The following is a 25,575-nucleotide window of genomic DNA, read 5'->3' as shown; positions in this document are numbered from 1 at the left end:
ATCTAGGCTGTTTGTCCGTCGGTCTGTCCGACCGCGAATATAACTTCTCCGTCATTATACCAGGTAGAATGACAAATGAGGTGTCAAATGAAAGCTTATGATCCAAGGATAGTACTAAAGGTGATAAATTTGATCTAGGCTGTTTGTCCGTCGGTCTGTCCGACCGCGAATATAACTTCTCTGTCATTATACCAGGTAGAATGACAAATGAGGTGTCAAATGAAAGCTTATAATCCAAGGATGGTACTAAAAGTAGGATATTTGACCTAGGCTGGCTGGTTATCGGTCCGTCCGACCGCGAATATAACTCCTCCGTCATTATACCAGGTAGAATGACAAATGAGTTGTCAAATGAAAGCTTATAATCCAAGGACAGTACTAAAGGTGATAAATTTGATCTAGGCTGCTTGTCCGTCGGTCTGTCCGACCGCGAATATAACTTCTCTGTCATTATACCAGGTAGAATGACAAATGAGGTGTCAAATGAAAGCTTATAATCCAAGGATGGTACTAAAGGTGAGATATTTGACCTAGGCTGCTGTACGTCGGTCCGTCCGACCGCGAATATAACTCTACCGTCATTATACCAGGTAGAATGACAAATAATGTGTCAAATGAAAGATTATAATCCAAGGATGGTACTTAAGGTGATAAATTTGATCTAGGCTGTCTGTCCGTCGGTCTGTCCGTCCGCGAATATAACTTATCCGTCATTATACCAGGTAGAATGACAAATAAGGTGTCAAATGAAAGCTTATAATCCAAGGATGGTACTAAAGGTGAGATATTTGACCTATTCTGCTGTACGTCGGTCCATCCGACCGAGAATATAACTCCTCCGTCATTATACCAGGTAGAATGACAAATGAGGTGTCAAATGAAAGCTTATAATCCAAGGATGGTACTAAAGGTGAAAAATCTGACCTAGAATTTCCGGTTTTAGAAATGAAACCGGAAGTGCTTTTTTAAAGTAGCCGGAGTAGTATAAGCGATATATTATTCGACGTGCTTTAGCAAGATGGGAACAAATATACACTTTTGGTTTTTAAATCATTTCCGGTTAAAAAGTTCTAACCGGAAGTGCCATATTATAGACACAGAAATAGTACATGTGATATATTTGAAATTTGACCTCAGAGTTGCGGCTTTAGAGCTGCAATAGGAAAATACCGTTGGAAAGTCACCGAAATGGTGGCAAATGGAAATAGTATAAGATATATTATTCGACGTGCATTAGCAAGATGAGAACAAATGTATAAATTTGGTTTTTATATCATTTCCGGTTAAAAAGTTCTAACCGGAAGTTAGGCCACATAATAAGACGCGAAAAGTACTCCCCGCTAAGGCTCATAATCCAAGGAAATATCTCGAGAAAGAGAAATGTGGGACGTAGGAGGATTTATACAAATACAATAGTTCACAGCTGCAGCCAACAAAGTTAAGATTGCTGTGATGGTAGCCAACCTCCGATAGGAGACGGTACTTCAAGAAGAAGAAGAACCGGATGTTTTTGGGTTCATATCATTTCCCGTTAAAAAGTTCTTAACCGAAGTACCATATCAGATTCGCAGAAATGGTACATGTGACATTAATTGAATTGTATTGAAAAGTCGAGTTTAAATCTTTGGTTCCGGTTTTGAAATTATTTCCGTTTAAACAATTATGACCGAAAGTTTAGTAAAAATGACTAAAAATTAGCGAAATATTTTATCCATCAACGCAAAGTTACACGAAGAGTTCAAATATCGACTTCCGGTTCTACTTTCGATCCCCATGGGTGAAAACCTAGGACTTAGAAAGTTCAATTATTTGTAATTAATTAATACATAATTTGTGAAATTAGAATAATAATTCTTATGATTTATGCGTTTTATTCACTTTGTAAAGATTTTTTTTGTCAGCATTGTAATATTATAATACGGTAGACTAAGTACTATATAGTAGCACCGATTAACTTTTATTTCTTTAGTTTGCCAACCTCAATGCTAAAAATCCAAAGAAGAGAAAACATCATTATTGGGTGCACCCTATCTGGCAAAAAAAAATAAAAATTTGCAATTTTTAACGTTTATAAAAAGGATTTGAACTTAAAGGGGTGGTATTTTGGAAGTGCCGCGCCGTAGCGCCAGTCCTCTTGCCACTAATCGACAGCAGGTTTAATTTTCGAGTGGTACTCGAATGGTGACCACGTTGAGTTTGTGTTGCAATATACGAGGACGTATTTAAAAATTTTAAAATCATACAAGACGATCAACAATTTAACATAAATATATTAAATATTTATTTATATAGAAACTTTTTAATTCCTGGATTTTTCAGTAAAAATCTTTTCGGCTATTTGCCTTTTTTAATAAGCACTTTAATTAATAATTATTATATATTGCTAGCTTTGTTATTTGACTATTGACACATTATGGCAGAGAGTCAAATCAAGAATTGAATCTAGCATCTCAAAAATCCAACAAGTAAAAATGTAAGTACCAGTTATAGGAATATCCCTGTTTATGGAATATAAATTAGAGGTCCCGAAACGTTTCCATTTACTTTTTAAGGGGGTAGGCGCAAAATCTTGGTCCAATGCTATTTAAATTCATTTTTTTTTTCATTTTTTCGAATCCTGAAAAAACCAATAAATATTTTTGAAAAATTTAAACGCAGAATGAAAGACTACATTATTACCGAGTTCCGAAAGTGTCTTAAAATATACAAAAAGTTTAGTTTGAATTAAATACTTGAAATTAAAAATCACAATAAATTTTCTCTTTTTTTCACGCCTGTATATTATAATTATAAACATTATAAAAGTTTTCAGGGACTTTCGGCCCTCGGTAATAATGTAATCTTTCGTTATGAGTTTAAATTTTTCAAAATACTTATTAGTTTTCTCAGAATTCGAAAAAAATGCATTTAAAAGCATTGGACCAAGATTTTGCGCCTACCCCCTTAATAAATTTATCCGTTTGTTGAAATATCTTTTAATAAAATAATACCGCTGTTTATAATACTTTTTAACTAAACGAATAAATTTTTACCTACAATATCCTAAAAGTTTAAATTATATCGGGTATTATGCTTTATTGCAAATGCCTCAAAGGCCTGTATAGCTGTTTTATATTATTAGGGTTTCTCAGGTAATAAATACTTTATAACAACTGTTATGCATACAAACTCGCCGACAAATTTACTGGTGGTAAAATTATTTTACTTTTCTACAAATTTCTACACAGTGCCCACCTACTTATACTTCGTCTAATCTACTTACCGTTGCACGTGATCCGCGTCATAGCCCGTGACGTCACATGATACCAACACGAAATATTTTGGCGGTAGGTGTGTTCTTTTTTAGAATCATTTTTCCGAGTACACGGGAATTACAGCCACTAGATATATTTTATTATATACGCGTAGAAATAATATTTGAAGATTTCTATTAATGTTAACTTAAAGAAATACACAATAATATGTTTCATTTCATTTGTATACCTAAATGGACTATAAAGCGTTTTTATGAAGCACATTTGTTCGGAACACACTATAACTGTAATCGAACGAATGTGACATTTTAGCATAAATTGGTAACATTTATTTGACAGTTGCGGTGATGATACTTCATATTTGTTTTTATTCTTTATTATAAGTATATTTGTTTTATTATATTTACTGTTTATATTATTTACTTTAACTTAAGATTATAACTTAATTCTTGTTTTCTATTTCTAAAGTTTTTATTTATTTACATTGAGTATGAATTTGTTTTGTTGTATAATCCACTTCCGCAAAAATTATGTGATATACTTGATTTAAAATGACTTTAAGAATTATTGCGCGATCCCTCTTCAGGTGACAGCCATAACTTTGATTTTTTTAAATGGGAGAGTACATTATGTGACACCTCATTTAGAAGCCTTTAAAACACTGATTACAATAATGTATAACACTTTAATCCTTTTTGAGAGCGTAGGCAGAAAATTTCGGTTGAATTCTTTTTAAATGCAATCATATTTTCGAATCCTGAGAAAACTAACAAGTACTTTTGAAAAGTTTAAACACAGAATGAAATATTACATTATTACTGAGGGACAAAAGTCCCTTAGAATAAACAAAAAGTTTCTTTAGAGTGATATATTTAAAATTAAATATCACACTAAATTTTCTCTTTTTTTTTTCGCCCCTGTAACTTTTTATTAAAATAAACATTATAGAATTCCTCAGAGACTTTTGGATCCTCGGTAATACTGTAGTCTTGTATTCTGCGTTTAAATTTTTCAAAAACACTTATTAGTTTTCTCAGGATTCTCAAATTTTGCGCCTACGCTCTCAAAAAGGATTAAAGTATTATATATTTTTGTAATCAGTATTTCAAAGGCTTTTAAATGAAATGTCACATTATGTACTTTCCTATTTAAAAAAAAATCAAAGATGTGGCTGTCACCTGAAGAGAAAACAAACTTTGGAAAACTGTATGTTCTACACTACTCACGTACTTTTCAATACTATTTTACTTGATGTTTTTAATTAGGAATGTGCAGGGCATTGCTATATATTTCATTTGGAGCAATTTCCTAAGTGGAAGTTTAATTTTACCTCCACATTCAAATCTTTCCAAATCAATTTCTAATAATATTGTGACTTATTCTCAGTTAAAACAAGTAATTGGACTTCGTAAGTCCTAGGTTTTCACCCAAACTAATCGAAAGTAGAACTGAAAGTCGACATTTGAACGCTTCGTGTAACTTTGCGTCGATCGATATACGATTTTACTAATTTTGAGTCATTTTGACTAAACTTTGCGTCATCATTATTTAAACAGAAATGACTTCAAAACATGAACTAAAGATTAAAAGACAACTTTTCAATACGCTTCGATTGTTGTGTTACATATACTATTTCTGCGACTATAGCGGCAATTCTGGTTAGAACTTTTTAAGCGGAAATGATATAAAAACCAAAACCAAAATTTTTTCCCATTTTGCTAAGGCACGTCGAATGATATATCGCTTATACTATTTCGGTGACTTTAGAACAGTTCATACGGTTGCAACTCTAAAACCGGAAGTCCGATGTCAAATGTCTCATCTTTAATACCATCCTTGGGTTATAAGCCTTCATTCGGCACTTCATTTGTCATTCTATCTGTATTAATAATGGAGGAGTTGTATTCGCGGACGGAAAGACAGATGAACAGACAGTGATGGAACCGAAAGTATATATTTATTCTCTTCATGCAAAGTAACGTCGAATAATATATCACGTGTACTATTCCGGTGACTTTAAAACAGTACTTCTGGTCGCATTTCTAAAACCGGAAGTCCTAGGTAAAATTTCGCACATTTATTACCATCCTTGGATTATAAGCTTTCATTCGACACCTCAATTGTTATTCTATCTGGTATAGTGACGGATGAGTTATATTCGCAGTCGGACGGAAAGACGGATAGACAGCCTAGGTCAAATTTCTCACCTTTAGTACCATCCTTGTATTATAAACTTTCATGTGACATCTCATTTGTCATTCTACCTGGTATAATGGCGGAGGAGTTATATTTGCGGTCGGACGGACCGACGGACAGACCGCCTCGGTCAAATATCTCACCTTTAGTACCATCCTTGGATTATAAGCTTTCATTTGAGACCTCATTTGTAATTCTACCTGGTATAATGACGGAGGAGTTATATTCGCGGTCGAACGGACCGACGGACAGACAGCCTACGTCAAATACCTCACCTTTAGTACAATCCTTGGATTATAAGCTTTCATTTGATACCTCATTTGTAATTCTACCTGGTATAATGACTGAAGAGTTATATTCGCGGTCGGACGGACCGACGGACAGACAGGATACGTCAAATATCTCACCTTTAGTACCATCCTTGGATTATAAGCTTTCATTTGACACCTCATTTGTCATTCTAGCTGGTATATTGACGGAGTAGTTGTGATTACAGACGGACAGACAGACAGACGGACGTGGGTAATTCAAAGTTTTCACATTTTTTCAAAATTGGGTGAAAACAAAAGTCAATTTAAATAAACAGTACGACCATATAAATGTTACAACCACCATGTATTTTGTTATATTGTTTTTGTCAGTTCAAAAAATATCCGTACTTAGATGTATTATTTTAACAATAATTATAATTATTTATATTATTTATATGTTCTCATTAAATGCCAACAAAACTGCTTTTTGAAACAAAACAAACAAATATTATTTTGCTTTTCTTATATCAACATGAATACGTTGAATAATGCTGAAAAAGCAACTGTTGTATCAAAATAGCGAGTCGGCCACCTCTACTCAATACCACGCCACGGGCCACGGCCATTCCACCTCAGTGGGCGCCTTGCCTAACAGTGGCATCTACGGTGCCATCCATGTGCCATCACACGCTGCCCGGAGATATACCAAGGGAGTCAAAGTAGCTTCTCGGCTCCGTTGCGTGGTTGCGTGCGTTTCGGCACAACGAATTTTAGGGTCCTGACTAAAAATAATGAAAAATCTAGAAGTGCGAATTTTGTTATGAAATTTGGTATGTGGGGTTAGAATAATATTTGGAACAACTTGTTCAAATAACTTTTTCCAACATCTGTAACCCAAAGCAAAATATCGGTAATTTATCGTGTTTTTGAATTCGCAGTAGGCCGCGTTTAGAATTAAAAAAAATCAGTTGAGTATCTTAAAAAATGTGAAGCTTCATCGTGTATGGACTGCAAAACTTCAAATCTGTATTTATTTTGATATGCATAGGTATCTATTTACAGAGATGGAATTGTTAACAAATAAACGACAGAAACATTAAACTTTTACAATTAGACTAACTATTTTTAAAATGATATGATATCATGAAATTATGATTTATGATGATATTATGAAATGTAAATAAAAAAAGGTAAAAAAATGGGGCCTTAAATTACATTTTTTGGCGCATTTTTTTGATAGTGCAAATTTGTCTAGATATTTTACAGTTAGGTATAGCCTCCCTTATTGTAAAAATCACGAGCCGCCACTGCTCCCACATTGATGTCAAATAGGGGAGTCAGTTCTCCATCTAATCTAACTTCGGCTGTTGAATCCTGCAACGTCATTTCTATGAGGCTGATATATTTTTTAAGTATAACTAGATTACGAAGGTCTTTCAGCACACTGTCTTTTTTCACACTTGTATAATATTTATACGAATACAATGTAGTTTAAACAATAGGCTAAATTTATTTTTATTAATTTTACTATTAGCCTAATAAAATAAAAAAAAGTCAAAATGTAAATTCGTACAGGTTAAAACAAATTTTATATCAAAGTTTAGGTGGATACAAAAGATATTTTCAAGAAAGTATCCAAAACATACAAGGAGATCATTGTTTAAATAATTAAAAAGGGGTCATTTTTGCAAAAAAAAATACTTTTTTAACTGCTGAGGTAATCCATGCACTTATCGATGAAGGTCTACGGGATTTTTTTCTGCAAAGTTGAAGAGAAAATCTTTCACATAAGACTTACTAAATTAAATTTGACCCCCTATTTATTTAAATAATTGTATATAAAACTTTAAAAACAAATTTCCAAAAAAATATTTTTAGCGTTTTAAATAAGCACTATAAAATATCTGTTTTTACAGACTAAGTTGCGCTATGTTACAAGTATTAAGCAAAAAAAAATTGGTCAAAAAATATTTAATATTTCATGAGATATTGAATTTGTTTATTAAATGTTACTATATTTTCAATTGCAAAAACGCGGTTGTTGCCAAATAAATATTCACCTGCTTAAGATCTCACTATTTTTATTTTTATGCATATTTTCGATAAGTGTATTGATCAATTCAAATTTCAATTTAACTCCCCCCTAAAATGGCATTTGAAAATTATTCAAATCTGTTTATAATTTGTTTTTTTAATAACGTCGCGGGGATTAAGTATTTTGAAATGCCGTTTCGATAGTTGGATTTCTGGGAATTTTTTGCTATTAACAAAATTTTTTTGTCGTTTTTCTTCTTCTTTTTATTTCTTGTAGTTATATTACTACGGGTCCTTTTATATTGGAAGTTTAAAATGAATGAATGAATGAATCAAAATAACTATGCCGTTTCATTTTTAACGTCAAATATCTCGAAAACTAATGACTTAATCGTTACCAGTAAAGAGTATATTATTTACACAGAAAGTATTAGAGAATCGAAAAATTTCGCTAAAATAGTAATTTCTTCAGTGGCGTAGAATTTGGAAAGGGTCAACCATTAACTATCCCCTGTCGTACGCCACTGGTAGTAGCTAGAAACTTTTGTTTATCACAATTTAGTAGACTGTATAGTACCCACACTTTCTACCAAGTATGATAAGGATACGTTAAATAGTTTGAAAGTACTTGGTAAAAATAATTTTTAAATTTTTAAATAAAACACCCTGTACCTCAGTAAGTAGCCACATTTTATTTAAGTGATTTTAGACCAATCTTAATATTTTTAGGTCTAGAATCTACAACTTAGAGATTCGGCATTCTTAATGAAACTTAACCCTAAAAGGGCCCGTAGTAATATAACTCCAAGAAATAAAAAGAAGAGGAAAAAAAGACAAAAAAATTTGTTAATTAGTGAAAAATTCCCAGAAATCCAATTATCGAAACGGTATTTCAAAATGTTTAATCCCCGCGACGTTATTAAAAAAACAAATTATAAACAAATTTGAATAATTTTCAAATGCCATTTTAGGGGAAAGTTTAATTGAAATTTGAATTTATCAATACATTTATCGAAAATATACAAAAAAAAAATAAAAATAATAAGATTTAATACAGGTGAATACTTCTTTGGCAACAACCGCGTTTTTGCAATTGAAAATAGAGTAACATTTAATAAACATATTCAATATCTCAAAAAATATTAAATATTTTTGGACCAATTTTTTTTGATTAATACTGATAACATAGCGCAACTTTTACTGTAAAATAGGATATTTTGTAGTGCTTATTTAAAACGCTAAAAATAATTTTTTGTAAATTTGTTTTTAAAGTTTTATGTATAATTATTTAAATAAATAGGGAGTCAAATTTAATTTTGTAAGTCTTATGTTAAAAATTTACCCTTCAACTTTGCAGAAAACAATCCTATACACCTTCATTAGTAATGGAATGACCTCAGCAGTTAAAAAAGTAAGTTTTTTGAAAAAATGACCCCTTTTAATTATTTAAACAATGATCCCCTTGTATGATTTGGATACTTTTTTGAAAATATCTTTTGTACCCACCTAAACTTTGATATAAAATTTGTTTCAACCTGTACGAATTCACATTTTGATTTACATGTAGTGTAATTTTATTTTACTAGACTTATAGATATGCAGTAAAAGCAGCAAGAGCAACTGGTTGCTTCTGAGAAACCATATAGAGAAACAAATATCTGACGACGGAAAGCAAAATAAAAGTATACAAGACAACAAAAGTAAGACCAATTTTACCATATGCAGCGAAGACAAGGACCGATACAAGAAAGACGAAACAACAAATCAACAATATCGAAATGAAAATATTAAGATAAATAGCAGGTATATCATTAAGAGACAGACAAAGCAACATAACTATTCGTAAACAATGCAAAATTCAAAACATTAACAGGTGGATAAAAATAAAAAAAAAATGGAACGAACATGTAAACCGAATGGGACCAGATAGATTAGTGAACATCTGTAAAAACAACAAACCGTATAGCAGAAGACCCGTTGGAAGGCCGCCGAAAAGGTAGAAAGAAAATGTACAGTCAATAACAACTGAAATAGGTTTTATGACTAATTCTATACAAACTATGTTTGTCAGAAAGAAAATAAAGAATTTTAATTTTGAATTTGAATTTAGAATAAGAGGCAGACAAACAGGAGTAATCCTAGTCGCACGAAGAAGAAGAAGACAATAGATAAGTAATTGTAATTTATCCAGCTCTCTGGCTATCGATCCCGTGTTGCGCGTTCAACATAGAATTATTTACACGCATGCGCGAACTACTTTCATATTAGCATAGGCATTCTCCCTATTGTTGTTTAGATGTAATTAGTTATATTCACGTAATACGCTTAAATAAACGGGTAGTAATTCCAAATTACTGTTGTATTAATTAGATATTATGTCAACAGCTGAGTAAGGAGATATCTGTGCAATACAAGTAGCATTGCACAGATATCTCTTTACTCAGCACATTACACCCCATTGTGCGACAGGGAGATGCCCATCCGAAATATTAATGGGGCGGAAGTTAGGCTCACTTTTTGATCGTCTACAGCCTGATTTTAGGAAAGAGATGCTATCCAAACAAGGGATCAAATATCCTAAGGAAGCAGGGCCCAGAGTTTTTCACGAAAACGAGACTGTATTTGCAAGTTCATTTACTCCTGGTCAAAAGTGGCTTCCTTCCAAAATAACTGAAACCACCGGACCATTAAGCTACAAAGTTCAAACACCTGATGGTAAAATTTTACGTCGGCATTCTGACAAAATAAGAACTCTTGTATGTGACCAGGAAACACAGACGAAGTTACACCGTCAACCTTAATGGAAACGGGAATACGCGAAACTCCGCAACAGCTGTTCCCGCATCCTAACGATTTGGTAGATCCAGAATCAGAACTTGGAGAGCAGGTCTCTGAAGTCAAGAAGACACCCGCTCGAATAAGAAAGCCTCCAAAGTATTTGGAGGACAATGATGAGTACATTCATCTAGGAGGGAGGAGTGTAATGTATCCAGCTCTCTGACTATCAATCCCGTGGTGCGCGCGCAACGAATAATTATTTACACGCATGCGCGAACTACTTTCATATTAGCATAGGCATTCGCGCTATTGTTGTTTAGATGTAATTAGTTATATTTACGTAATATGTACCTACGCTTAAATAAACGGGTAGCAATTCCAAATTACTGTTGCATTAATTAGATATTATGTCAACCCAGACTCGTACTTTAAAGTAATAGGTACAAAAACACGCATTGACTTTTTTATGCGTGTCTAACGTTTTATTTTCGAAAGACAGTTTATTAATCTTGTTATCTGCAAGAAATTGTTTACCAATAAACTTACCTTGTGTGTATTCCTATTTTCAACAACTAAAGAATAAACTCTAATGTCAACTTCAAAGTTAGAATGTAACTCAGAGAACTTATATTCCGTCGAAATACATATTGAGTTCTTAACTTCTCTCAATATATCACTGGCTAAGACAGTTTTTCCACATTTTATAATTAATAAAAAGTATTCTTCACAATCCTGAGATTTTTCGTCGTATCGCTTTGGTTTTATGTTAAGTGCAAACTCAGAAAATATAATTTCTCCTATGCATCTAAAGTCAGCTGCAAATGAGCTCGTGTCACTTTCCATTATACTTATTTCTTTTACGAGAGCTTCTTTTGCGATGGCTAAAATTAAAAACAAAGTTAAAATGGTGACTTTACTGTATACTTTGATGAGCGGGCTAAGAACCGACAAAATATGGAAAACATATTAAGTTGTGAGATAGTATGAGATAAAACTCGTTCCTATACGAGTCTATACTTTATTTCACGTTAAGAATAGAACGTTACGCTTATGAAGATCAGTGTTAACAAACCTCTCGGGCACGGGTGGCTACTCGACTGCCAATATACGATTCATTTTAATTAGTACGGCGTGGTGTCGGCGCGGTTCTATCGTTCATAAGAAATGTATGAGGCTATCTTCGCAATGTTCTATTCTTAACGTTAAATAAAGTATAGTTGACTTCAGTCAATTATACGTCTTCTTCAAGTGCCGTCTCCTAATCAGAGGTTGGATATCATCATCACTATCTTTACTCTATCCACCGCTGCTCTAAAGAGTTCTATAGAACTGCATCTAAACCAGTCCCTTAAATTCTTTAAACATGACACTCTCCTTCTTCCTATACTCCTTCCGCCTCTTACATATCTTTCCCTGTTTTATCAGTCTTAGCATTTCATACCGCGGTCCCCTGATTACGTGTCCCAGATATTGTAACCTTCTTATTTTTATTGTGTTTATTATTTCGCATTCTTTACTCATTTCTCGCAGTACTTCCGTGTTCGTTTTCCTCTGTGTCCATGCTATTCTAAGCATCTTTCTGTAACACCACATTTCAAATGACTGTAGCTTATTTATGTGTTCTTGCTTTAATGTCCAGCTTTCAAGTCCATATTGTAGTATCGAGAACACGTAGCATCTCAAAGCTATTACTCTCAGTTCTAAGCTAAGGTCTTTGTTGCAGGGAACTGTTTTCATTTTTACAAACCCATTTCTTGCTATTTCTATCCTGGCCCTTATTTCTGTTGTTTGATCATTTTTCTCTGAAATCCAGGTTCCTAGGTATTTGTATTTATCAACCCTTTCTATCGGTACATTTCCCAAATATATGTTTGTTTGTATGTTTGTTTTCTTAGTTATTATCATGTACTTGGTCTTTTTTATATTCATTTTTAGTCCATATTCTTCACAGAAATTTTTTGTTTTGTTTAGTAGTAGTTGGAGTTGGATCTTCCGTTAATTATGATTCCTTCACTTTGAGATAGCAATGCTTCTTCAAAAATGGCTTTACTATATGCATTAAAGAGTAATGGCGACATAATACATCCCTGCCGAACTCCTCTCCTGATTTCAATTTCTGGACTGGGTTCGTTATCTATTACAATTTGTGCTCTTTGATTCCAGTAAAGGTTTATTATTATTCGTAAGTCCCTTTTGTCTATGTTTTTTGTATTTAGAATTTGGACTAATTTTTCATGTCTTACTTTATCAACAGCTTTCTCAAAATCAACGTAACAAACATGCACATTATACGTACGAAGTCGAAAAACATTATATTTTAATGTTATAACAAATGATTAAATAAATTAAGACAGATGCTAGTAAAAAACATTAATTAGTAGCCACTTTAATGATAAATTATTAAAAATAACTCAACTAAAATAGTTTACTGAACGTCATATTAAACGTCATATGTCTGTATAATTATGATGAAGTCAACTAGTTCTTAATCTAAAGTCTGAAGGTGGGAAACTATCATGTGATGTAATGTAAATTTATAAGTTTCTACCGATAATTTCACACCTCTACCAGTTTCATCTCTTTCTATTTCACAACGTACTATGTCTTCCATTCTTTGCGTTATTTTGCCGGTTTTTAGCGCACTCATCCGTGTATAATATAGGGTGTCCCCAAAGTAGCGGAACGCTTGAATATTTCGCGAAAGGAACATCGAATCGAAAAACTGAAAAATATTTGTCCAATATTTTTTAAAAATCTATCGAATGAAACCAAATACGACCCCCACTCCACCCCTGGAAGTGGGGTGGGGTAACTTTAAAATCTTAAATAGGAACCCACATTTTTTATTGCCGATTTCAATCAAATCAAAATCGAAAAAACGATTTATCGTGACACCATAGGTAAATTATAGAAACGGTCTAATATCTTGAGAAATACACTTCCAAACAAAGAACCAAAAAACACGTGTTTAATATTTTTCAAAAACCTATCGAATTACACCAAACACGACGCCCACTCCACACCCTAGAGGTGGGGTGGCGGGTAACTTTAATATCGTATATAGGAACCCTTGTATTTTATTACAGTTTTGGATTTCTCATGAAAGAATAAATAACATTTATTCGAAACATTTCTTGTTAATAGATTGTTAATAGATGTCGACTTGTTAATAGATGGCGCTAATAAATCGCATTTTTCGATTACAGCGCCATCTACCAAAAGTTCGAAGCAAAAGTGTCGAATAAATGTTACTTATTTTTTTCATGAGGAATCCAAATCTACAATAAAAAACGGGGGTTTCTATTTAAGATTTTAAAGTTACCCCTCACCCTACAACGATGGTGTGGAGTGGGGGTCGTTTTGATGTGAGTCGATAGGTTTTTGAAAAATATTAAACACGTGTTTTTTGGTTCTTTATTTGGAAGTGTATTTCTCAAGATATTAGACCATTTCTATAATTTACCTATGGTGTCACGATAAATCGTGTTTTCGATTTTGATTTGATTGAAATCTGCAATAAAAAATGTGGGTTCCTATTTAAGATTTAAAGTTACCCCTCACCCCACAACGATGGTGTAGAGTGGGGGTCGTTTTGATGTGAGTCGATAGGTTTTTGAAAAATACTTATTAAACACATGTTTTTTGATTCTTTATTTGGAAGTGTATTTCTCAAGATATTAGACCGTTTCTATAATTTACCTATGGTATTACGATAAATCGTGTTCACCGATTATAGCGCCATATTATATCCACAATTCGAAAAAATATCTCCAATAAAAGTTGGATATTTTTACGTAAGGAATCCAAATCTGTAATAAAAAATGGGGGTTTCCATTTAAGATTTTAAAGTTACACCTCACCCTACCTCCAGGGGATGGAGTGTTTAGTGTCATTCGATAGATTTTTAAAAAATGTTGAATCCGTATTTTTCAGTTTTTCGATCCGATGGCTATTTCGCGAAATATTCGACCGTTCGTTAGTTTTGGAACACCGTGTATATTTCTAATACACTCAACGGCTTTAACCGCCTACCTTCTATTTCTTTCAATTTCCAGAAATTGTCAATCTTGGATCAAATTTTATGAAAGATGCGGTGAAAACCACCTTTCAGGAAAACAGAACAGTAAATTTTTTGAAAAAAAGTTGTTAATCAAGGGATGCTTAGCAAAAATCAAAGTTTAAAAATCTTTGGAGAAAATTCAAACATAATTTTGAAAATCATAGTTTAATTTTAGAATAGAATAGAATAGAAATATGCTTTATTGTCACTGAAAATTTTTACAATTTTTTGGACAAAGCTTACATACAGTCAAAAGAAAACATAATATCAATAACAAATAACAACTACAATTTACTAAAATTAGAGAAATCGTCAATATATGTACAGTATAATATAAGATATATATAAAAGCCAAGACAAAAACAATTTATTGCAAAATTTATATAAATTGCAAATTGAACATATTATGTACTTACAACAAATAAAATAAAATACATAAGGAACTGACAAGTTTATGCTACTGCGTATGAAACCCAATTTTCATAGTTATTCATTAAGAAATTCTTCTATTGAATAGTATGGTCTTTTAGATAGATAGGCTTTTGTCATTTTACGGAACTTTGGGAAAGATGTTGCAGATTTAAGTTGTAACGGGAGATGGTTGTACAGTTTCTTTGCAGAATATAATATAGATTTCTTTACTAACTCAGTGGATGGAATCGGTAAATAAATGTCAAATATTGAATTTCTGGTGGAGTAAAGATGATTGGGCCTTGCTGGAAAGACATGAAGGTGTTTACGAATTAAACAAACCGTTTCTAGAATATATAAAGATGGAAGTGTTAAAATTCCGTTATCTCTGAAGTAACTTCTGCAATGTGTAGATCTTCTGAGGCCAAACAGATATCTTATTGCTCTTTTTTGCAATTTAAAAATAACATCACATTGAGCAGCTGTAAGTACTAGAACCCCAAAAAGGAAGACCATATCGAAGATGAGACTCGAACAACCAAAAATATGTTATTTTAGAAGATGCTAAATTGAGTTCCCTTGAGACAGATCTTATTGCATAGCAAGCTGAGGCGAGTTTCTTACTTAACGAATCGATATGAAGGGACCATTTGAGGTTGCTGTCTAAAAAAAATACCAAGAAATTTTACAGAATCAACGGTACTGATCTGGCTGTTATTAAGAAGCAAAGGTTGAAGAGCTCCTTTATAGGATAATGCTACTGTTTTATTTACGTTAAAAGAGAGTAAATTAGAGTCAGACCAGGTCTTTATCGTCAGTAGATCCAAAGTTATAGTTTCATGAAGAGATGCAATAGTTGAGTTGCTCAAAGTAATACTGGTATCATCAGCAAAAAGAAAAATGTTCCCATCGATTTTTAAATTAGTGATGTCATTTATAAAGATTAGGAACAGAAGAGGACCCAATACTGAACCTTGTGGTACTCCACATACAATGTTTTTGAGACTAGAGTCAGTATCATTTGCTCTAACTAGTTGTTTCCTATTGTTCAAGTAGGATTGGAACCAATTTAAAGAAAAACCTCGAATTCCATAGAAATTTAGTTTTGTAATCAAGATGTCGTGATTTACACAATCAAAAGCTTTGGCATAGTCGCAGAAAACAGTGGCAGTATAAAGATTATTGTTTAGTGCTTGGTAAACCTCATGTAGTACAGAAAACATGGCATCAGTGGTACAATTATTTGTTAAAAAGCCGAACTGATTTTGTGATAAAATGTTGTTATCAACGATAAAGGACATAAGTCGAGTTTTAATGAGTCTCTCAATAATTTTGGAGAGTACCGGTAGTAAGGCAATAGGTCTTTAGTTGCAGGCATGAGATTTTTCACCACCCTTATGAAGAGAAATAATAATGGCTGTCTTTAGGCACTCTGGAAATTTACCTTTTTCGAAGGAATCATTAATTAGAGAGATGAGTATTTCCAACACATTTTCTGTGAGATTAGAGAAAAATTTTATAGATAGTCCATAAGTACTACAAGATGATTTGCTTTTGATACTGTTGATTGTTTGGATCATTTCAGGTTTTAAAGAATTATGAGGATTAATAATGTATGTTGCCGCCTCTAACCCTTAGGACTTCTTGGAGACGGTTTGGAAATCCATTCAGGATATCCTGAATATCCGTTTGGGGATATTGTGCCACTCCTCTACCGCAGCCACCTTGAGCTCTCCGAAGAATATACGGGGTGTGTTCAATTGGGTTAAGAACGGGACTGCATGCCGGCCATGGTAAAACCTAAATCCCGATCTCATTAAAATACTCACGAGTAAATCTTACGGTATGGCAACGGCATTTTTCATGCACTAATTTAAAGTTTTCACCAATAAACGGTGCGAAAGGCATGACATGTTCTTGGAGAACATCTTCCACGTATCTATGTATTACTGTGTATCATTTTGTCAATCAAAGATAGAGTAAAAATTTTATTTTTTTTAATATAACGCGGGCACATAAATTTGATACACCCTGTATATTGATTTGTAACTATTTATTAGAAGTTAGCTTTTACGTAGTGGGTTTATCCTTAATGAGTTTTTCCCTGAAGAATTAAAGACATTTGTAAATAAAGTGAAGTGAAAAGACAATTTATTTCGGATTATAATTTTAAAACGATTGTTTTGTTACGGGAAAGGCAAAATCCACAGGTAATTGTAATCATTAGTTTGTAGAAAAATAAGGTAGAGAAATTTGGAATTTTAAGTCCTTTTGTTTAAGCCCAAGAATATTTGTAGAATTCCCGAAAAGTAATTATGATGATTAGAAGTATTTGTTGAAAGAATGCATGCGTTTTTTCGAATGAAAAAAGAGGAATATGGGGAGAGAAATGTTTCTGATTGGCTTGGCAATTTGGAATGGGATGAGAGAAGTTTGAATGTTCAGACAGTTTGGAAAAGGAGATTATTATGTGACCAAGGAGTAGGAGCAGTCAAAAGTTTTCGTGAGTAGTTCAGAAGCAAGTACTAGTGGTTGTTTGATAGTGAAGAGTAGCTGAAAAGTGGAACGAGAGACAAATCAAATTGGGCAGAAATACCTCTTTGATTCTGTAAAGTCCAAGAGAGTAAGTTACAAGAACTATAGTTATTAAAATTATTTGTGACACCAAGTAAAAAAGATACTTAGGTCTCAGGAGATTATTATTGTGAGAAAGAGAGGAGAGAGTTTTGGAGTTTATTGAACGAGTACTGGTCAAAAGAGGCCTGGCTCGTGTTTTGGAGAAATAGTTGCTGGTATGCTGCTGGATTGATGCTGAGAACGGAGAGGGCTTTAATTGGTAGCCTAACATAATCAACAAGGAAGAGCTGTTTGGGTCAAGAGGAGACATCATTGTGTGTGAATCAAAAAGCTCAATCAATAATTTATGTAATAGATTTTCTTTATAATCAGAAGTTAATTTTTTTGCGTAAAAGCATATGAATTAAGATTCCATTTCAAAAATTTAATAGGAAGTATAAGTAGTTTTGCGAATACCTAAATTTGTTTGTTTAGCTTGTTTTATTAATGGTGTCAAGAACAAACCGATAAATATTTGTTTGAATTAGATTAATTTATATGGTAAAAGTTTCATTTGGACAGTTATGCCCACAGGATTTAATTGATAGATTTTCAGAGCATTTCTTTTGATAATAAAAGTATTTGTATGTGCTTATTTATGGTATTTCTATTTATTTCCTTTTCCTATTTTATCCCGATAAGGATTAACTAAGAGATACTGAAGCCACGAGAAAGGATAAGTATAACCTAAGATAATTTAGTTATTCTTTTGTGACAAAAGGCACCCTGAGATTTTTTTAAATTTTTTATGTATGATTTGCGACAATTGAATAATTAATTAAATAAATACTAATTAATATAAAAGTAAGAGAAAGCAGATCATAACAGTATATTCACACTACCTCTATCGAGCACAACAAGATACGTACGAGCTTCGTAAGAGATACTTATCCAAATCATTCGGCATCCAAGCCACTGTTTCGGTTACAGTACATGGACCAAACCTTCCATTTTGACGCCTCTAGACAAGCTCCCGTCCATCTGGACATCTATAATAGCAGAATGCATATCGTAGATTCCCCAGGTCTATTCATTTATCGCCCGTTTTCTCCGTGTAAGTTGTAGAAGAATCGAGTGTACGTGAAAATCAGAATATGTTTACGACAGAAATATTTTAGGTTTCTCGTTGCTTTTAAGATATATTCAATTTTTTATTTAATGTAAATTTATACTTACTAGCAACTAGAAGAATCTTTTCTGCTTCAATCCTCTCTTTTCCAGCAAAAAATTGTTTGGAATCTTTACAGTATTTGAGCGCTTTGGTTATTTGGAATATGATGGAGTGCTGTTGGAATAACTCTTGTTTGTACTGATCAATTATGGAATCTGTGCTTCCATTTTCGCTGCTATCTTCTGATAACACATCATGTGACTTTTTTCGTTTTAGCTTTCGTCGTCTCATAGAATCATTTGTGGAGAGTAAAGATGAAAGATGCGATGTTCCAACACTTTTGTCACAGTCTTGTGTATTTACGGTAGCCTAAAATTATAAAATAATTCTAAATAATCTTACGATAAATACTAAGGTCAATAGACGAAGACTGGCTGGTATCTCCTTAGCCGCAAAAAGATAACCCGGAAAGGTATAGCCGGTAAAACCATAATAATCTGCACATACAGCAGATAAGCGCTACTAACCCTCAACGGACCACGTGTCATATCAGGGCTAGTAATAGGGTGTCATGAGTCACTAGCCAAGCTTCGGATGGTAACAACATCATCCTGAGGTGGGTTAAAGGACACAACGGAGAAAAGGCAACCGCATTGCTGACCAGCTAGCTAGGAAGGCAGCAGGCCTAAGACTCTTGGGCCTGGTGATCTTTTTGGCTGCAAACCACTGAATGACACTCCCACACGCAAACCGTGAAAAGATGGGAAGAAGGGCCAGGATGTAGATTTGCCAAGGTAACACTAAGAACCTAGGGAAGTCAGCATCAGAAAAGTACTGAAGAATGACCAGGAAAAACCTACTCTTGACAGCTGGTTTTTTAACTGGCCATTGTCAACTAAGAAAACACCTCCGCACACTGGGGCTAGTAGACACACCTCTGTGCAGCAAGTGTAAACGAGATGACAAAACTGTCGGGCATATCCTATGTGCATGTCCGAAGTTATCGTCAATACGAGAGTATGCGTTCGGCGAGCCTTGGCCTACACCTGCCGACATAAGGGAAATGTCCCCTGATGATTTGTCCGCCTTCCTGGAAATGGCAAGATGGATAATGAACTAAGGACGACAACCCCCTGGGAGGATGCACAATGGGTAAATTGTGGCTCACCCTCCCTACTCTACAGATACAGACAGAGACGAAAACTCTTCATCCACCACCGCAACGCAACTGCAACTAGACTTCGATGCAACTAGTGCCAATGAATCGCAACCAGTGGCAACCAACCCCACAGGGGCCACATATCAAAGTTTTTCGCGGGGCCCTTTTCCACCACTGATATGGCATAGTGCTAAGAAAACGTTCCAACAAATAAAGCAAAAACGCTTTACTCTGGGCTAATTAGCAAAAATTCATGGAAAAGTTAGTTACCAGCAATTTTATTGCTGGAATCGAATTATAAGATCCTATACAGGGTGTTTCATTAATAATTGTCCATATAGTAACTGGAGAAACCTTAGCCCAAAATGCGAAGATTTAACCTAAAAGACTTTAATAAAATGTGGTTCTTTACTGAGTTACAGGGTGTTTTATCTAAAAATTTAAATAATATTTTTGCCCAGAATTTTAAAACTATTCGACGTATTCTTTTCATACTTGGCAGAAAGTGCGACTACTATACACCCTACTAAATTATGATAAACAAACGTTTCTAGCTACCACCAGAGGCGTACGGCAGGGGATAGTAAATGGTTGACCTTTCTCAAATTCTACGTCACTGGAGGAATTACTATTTTAGTGCCATTTTTAGATTTTCCAATACTTTCTACGTAAATAATATACTCCTCATTGATAACGATAAAGTCATTAGTTTTCGAGATATTTGAAGTTAAATATGAAACGGCACACTTATTTTGATTAATTCATGGTATAATTCATATGATTAATGTTTAAAAAGTATTTGTACCCAGTACTTTAAAACTATTTGGTGTATCCTTATCATACTTGGCAGAAAGTGTAGGTACTGTACACCCTAAGTTAAGATAAATAAACGTTTCTAGCTACTACCAGAGGCGTACGACAGGGGATAGTGGCAGGTTGACCCTTCCCAAATCCTACGCCACTGACGAAATGGCTATTTTAGTGTAATTTTTTATTTTTCAATACTTTTTATGTAAATAATATACTCTTCATTAGTAACGATAAAATGATTAGTTTTCGAGATATTTGAAATTAAAAATGAAGCGACACAATACATTAATCAAAATAACCGTGTCGTTTCATTTTTAACTTCAAAGATCTCGAAAACTAATGACTTTATCGTTACGAATAAAGAGTATATTATTTTCATAGAAAGTATTGGAGAATCCAAAAATTGAACTAAAATAGCAAGTTCGCCAGTGGCGTCGAATTTGGAAAGGGTCAACCTTTCACTTTTCCCCGTCGTACGCCTCTGGTAATTGGCAGAAACGTCTGTTTAACATAATTTAGTAGTTTGTACAGTACCCATAGTTCCTGTCAAGTATGAAAAGGATACGTCGAATAGCTTTAAAATGCTGAGCAAAAATATTTTTTAAATTTTTAGATAAAACACCCTGTAACTCAGTAAGGAACCACATTTTATTTAAGTGTTTTAGGTTAAATCTTCGTATTTTGTGCTAAGGTTTCTCCAGTTACTATATGGACAATTATTAATGAAACACCCTGTATATTAATAATATAGGTATGCAAAGTCCGCAGATAGTGTGCTACTTTTTTTATAAACAAAATGGCGCCGACAAATCGTATTTTTTTCAATTATTGCTCTATAACTCCGAAGATTTTAACTTTACAACAAAAACACTCAAATAAAAATTCACCGCAATTAAATTCTGTATAGAGTTATGTTTTTCACGATTTGCTCCGACGAAAATTTTCCTCGAAAAATGCGGGTTTTCCTAACAAAAACTAATTTTCAAATAAAGTTTTAGGTAAGTAATTATTAATCAATAATTAAATAACTTAGTGACATCAAAGCTTTCTTGGTATAGATTGTAATTCCAGAAGCCGGTGAAAATTAAACGAATATTTTAGCAACAATTCAATTGTTAATTAACAATTTACGATCGCAATAATAAAGAAAATAATCATGATACATTGATCAAACTTATAAAGATTATAAAGATGAGATGCTTATTTAATATTTTATCGACAAAATATAAATTTTTCTTTTTTTGCATAATCTTTAATTTTTGAAAAAAAATAGTTATAATACGCTGGTCTAATTAGTAAAGTACAAAGAAAGGTTATTTACCAGCAATTTTATTGCTGGAATCGAATTATAAGATCCTATATATTATTAATATAGGTATGCAAAGTCCGCAGATAGTGTGCTATTTTTTTTATAAACAAAATGGCGCCGATAAATCGTATTTTTTTCAATTATTGCTCTATAACTCCGAAGATTTTAACTTTACACCAAACACACTCAAATAAAAATTCACCCCAATTTAATTGCACATAGGGGCATGATTTTCACGATTTGCTCCGACGAAACTTTTCCTCGGAAAATGTGGGTTTTCCCAACAAAATCTCGAATTTTCAAATAACTTTTTTTGGCCAGTAATTATTTATCAATAATTATATAGCTTGGTGAATAAAAAGCTTTCTTGGTATAGATTATAAATTCAGAAGCCGGTGAAAATGAAACGAATAGTTTAGCAACAATTCAATTGTTAATTAACAATTTACAGTCGCAATAACAACCAAAATAATCATGAGACATTGATCAAACTTAGAAATATTATAAAGGTGTGATGCCTATTTAATATTTGGTCAATAAAATATAATTTTTTTATTTTTTTGCATAATCTTTAAATGTTTAAAAAAAATTGTTATAAACAAATTAACATTTCTCAGAAATTGTTTATTATATTCTAATTTTTAAAAATACTTAAAATGCGTATTTCATAGGTCTTGAAAATGAATGCTTTAAAAAAAATTTCCAACCATTTGCAAAAAAGTTATGAAACAGCAAAGTAAATATACGATTTCTCCGTTGTTTATAATTTGTTTTAATTGTTTCAAAGCTTAAAAGTGAGTCTATGGTACAATCTAATTACTCACAAAGAATGTCAAAAATTAGTGCAATGGTTATATTTTAATCAAAGATTAAAAATACTTTTTTTTTTAATTTTTAGCGCAAAAGTAGGCCTGATACAGAGTCGGAGCTAAAATGTTCACTAGAAGCGACTGACACACGCAGCATACATTATTTATTAAAAGTGTACGTCGCGCGGCCGATCGTCGTTCCGAGTGAAAATTTTAGCTACTGTACTGTATTAGTCTACTTTCGCGCGTGTAAATTACAAAAAAATATATTTATAATCTTTAATTAAAATATAACCAATCAACTGATAATCGATATTTTTTGTAAATAATTAGCTTGTACTTTAAACTCACTTCTACGCTTTAAAAGAATTAAAAAAATTATAAACACCGTAGTAATCGTATGTTTACTTTGCTGTTTCATAACTTTTTTGCAAATGGTTGCAAAAAAGTTTTAAAGCATTCATTTTCAAGATATTTGAAATGCGCATTTTAGCTATTTTTTAAAATTATAATATAATAAAAACTTTCTGAGAAACGTTAATTTGTTTATAACTATTTTTTTTAAACATTTAAAGATTATGCAAAAAAATCAAAAAATTATATTTTGTCGACAAAATGTTAAATAGGCATCTCATCTTTATAAGATTTCAAAGTTTGATTAGTGTATCATAATTATTTTGGTTATTATTGCGACCGTAAATTATTAATTAACAATTGAATTGTTGCTAAAATATTCGTTTAATTTTCACCAGCTTCTGGAACTATAATCTAAACCAAGAAGGGTTTAAGTCACCAAATTATTTAATTATTGGTAGATAATTACTTATCTAAAACTTTATTTGAAAATTAAAGATTTTGTTGGGAAAACCCGCATTTTCCGAGGAAAATTTTCGTCGGAGCAGATCTGGAAAAACACATCTCTATGCAGAATTTAATCACGGAGAATTTTTATTTGGGTGTTTTTGTTGTAAAGTTAAAATCTTTGGAGTTATAGAGCAATAATCGAAAAAAACACGATTTTCGGGCGCCATTTTGTTTATAAAAAAAGTAGCACACTATCTGAGGACTTTGTTTACCTATATTATTAATATATAGGATCTTATAATTCGATTCCAGCAATAAAATTGCTGGTAAATAACTTTTCCCAAAAATGACCTATTTTCCGATAATCAGCCCAGACTACTTCTATAGAATAGAATACAAATATGCTTTATTGTCACTGAAAATTTTACAATTATTTTATGGACACCTCTTACAAAGAGTAGGAGAAAAACAATAACCATTACAGTTGACTGAAATTACATAAATCGTCAATATTATTAAAAAATAAAAGATAGTGAAACAAAACTTTGACTTGGACTTTGTATATTGTAACTGTAAATTTCTGGGCTCAAAATATTAAGGTTTAACCCAAATCACCTACTCCGAAAATGCTTCATTTTCGGAGTACAAACATACATTTCGGGTACAAATACATTTTTATACACTCGACAATTCAAAGTTGCAGAGAGAAAAAGGCGGAAAGATTGTAGTAAGTACAGTTTCCAATCTTGTATCAACGCGCCTTTGTTTTTGCTATGATCAATTTGACTATTTGACACACACTTCTCACGAATTGGTTTGTTTAGTTATTGGTTACTGTTACTTTTTCGTTGGTATACAGATTGAAATTTTGTTAGTCATGAGCTTTAGAAATTATAAATGTTTGACGATTGCTGAAAAGAAGAAGTTAATCCAAAAAGTAACGTAATTGTAAGATTTGTGAAAAGTCAAAGACTGTCATGGCTGGGACATGTTCAGCGACAAGAAGACACGAAGACGATAAAGAAGATGTTACAGTGGAAGCCGGTAGGAAGGCGGAAAAAGGGAAGGCCCAGGACGAGATGGTTGGATGACGTGGAAGACGACCTGAAAACCATGAATATAAGACAATGGAGGAGAAGGGCCCAAGAGAGATCTGAATGGAAGGACATAGCCAGACAGGCAAAGACCCACCCAGGGTTATGATGCCAAAAGAAGGAGAAGAAGAAGAATCCAAAAAGTAAAGGAAGGTGAGAAGAAAAGCGATGTTGCAAAAGAATAGAAGGTTCCTCTGAGTACTCTCTCAACCATAATAAAGCACAAGGAGAAAATTAATGCTGGAGTACGGAAAAGAACTACTAAAGGTGAATTTCCTCGTCTAGAAGAAAGTCTGGTCATTTGGCTAAGACAGTGTAGAGGACATAAAGTGTCTATTATCGGAAACTTGTTGAAGGAAAAAGCAAAAGAGTTCGCGTTTACTCTAAGCATCAAAAATCCTTTTTCTTAAAATAAGATCAGGAAAATGCGCAATACTTATGGATGATGAAGAATCAGCAATAGAACCATTAGTTGACATCAGCGGTGTGAGTTTTTCTGACTTTGTTCAAGTGCATTAAGATGTTGCTGTCTCAGGTTCACTAACCGATGGCGAAATTTTATCTGCGACATATACGAATGAAAAAAGTAATGATGAAGATGAGTACGATACATTAGAACCTTTGGCAGAGGTGTCAGTTAAGAAAGCAAGATCCTCATTCAATACCTTACAAACCTTCTGTCACAAAACTAAAGTGATGAAAAAGCATTTCAGACACTTTTTCTCTTAAAAAAATTATTGAGCAGTCTGAGCAGCACCAATGTGTTTTGAAGCAAACCAGTACAATACAGTTCTTTCGAAAAATTGATTAATTCACATTATGAATACATACGTGTAGGTATGTACACGAATGTATCTCTAAACTTTTGTCATCGTCATA

General features: G+C 33.0%; 1 protein-coding gene across 3 annotated transcripts in view; it reads right to left on the bottom strand.

Moving 5' to 3' along the window:
* The window catches only part of LOC126884048 (anillin-like), a 95,881-nt gene that overhangs the window by 11,281 nt on the left and 59,025 nt on the right, over window positions 1-25,575 (bottom strand). For all 3 annotated transcript variants that reach the window (XM_050649837.1, XM_050649836.1, XM_050649838.1), the window contains exons 3-4: window positions 18,777-19,080; window positions 11,060-11,394 (exon numbers count right to left, since the gene is read on the bottom strand). In XM_050649837.1, coding sequence (XP_050505794.1) covers window positions 11,060-11,394; window positions 18,777-19,080 — 639 coding nt within the window. The remainder of the gene's footprint in view (window positions 1-11,059; window positions 11,395-18,776; window positions 19,081-25,575) is intronic.

The sequence above is a fragment of the Diabrotica virgifera genome, chromosome 4, assembly GCF_917563875.1.
Source record: "Diabrotica virgifera virgifera chromosome 4, PGI_DIABVI_V3a".
NCBI classification, from domain to species: Eukaryota; Metazoa; Arthropoda; class Insecta; order Coleoptera; family Chrysomelidae; genus Diabrotica; species Diabrotica virgifera.
Note: the sequence above shows the minus strand (reverse complement) of the source record. Positions and strands in the feature narration are given on the sequence as shown.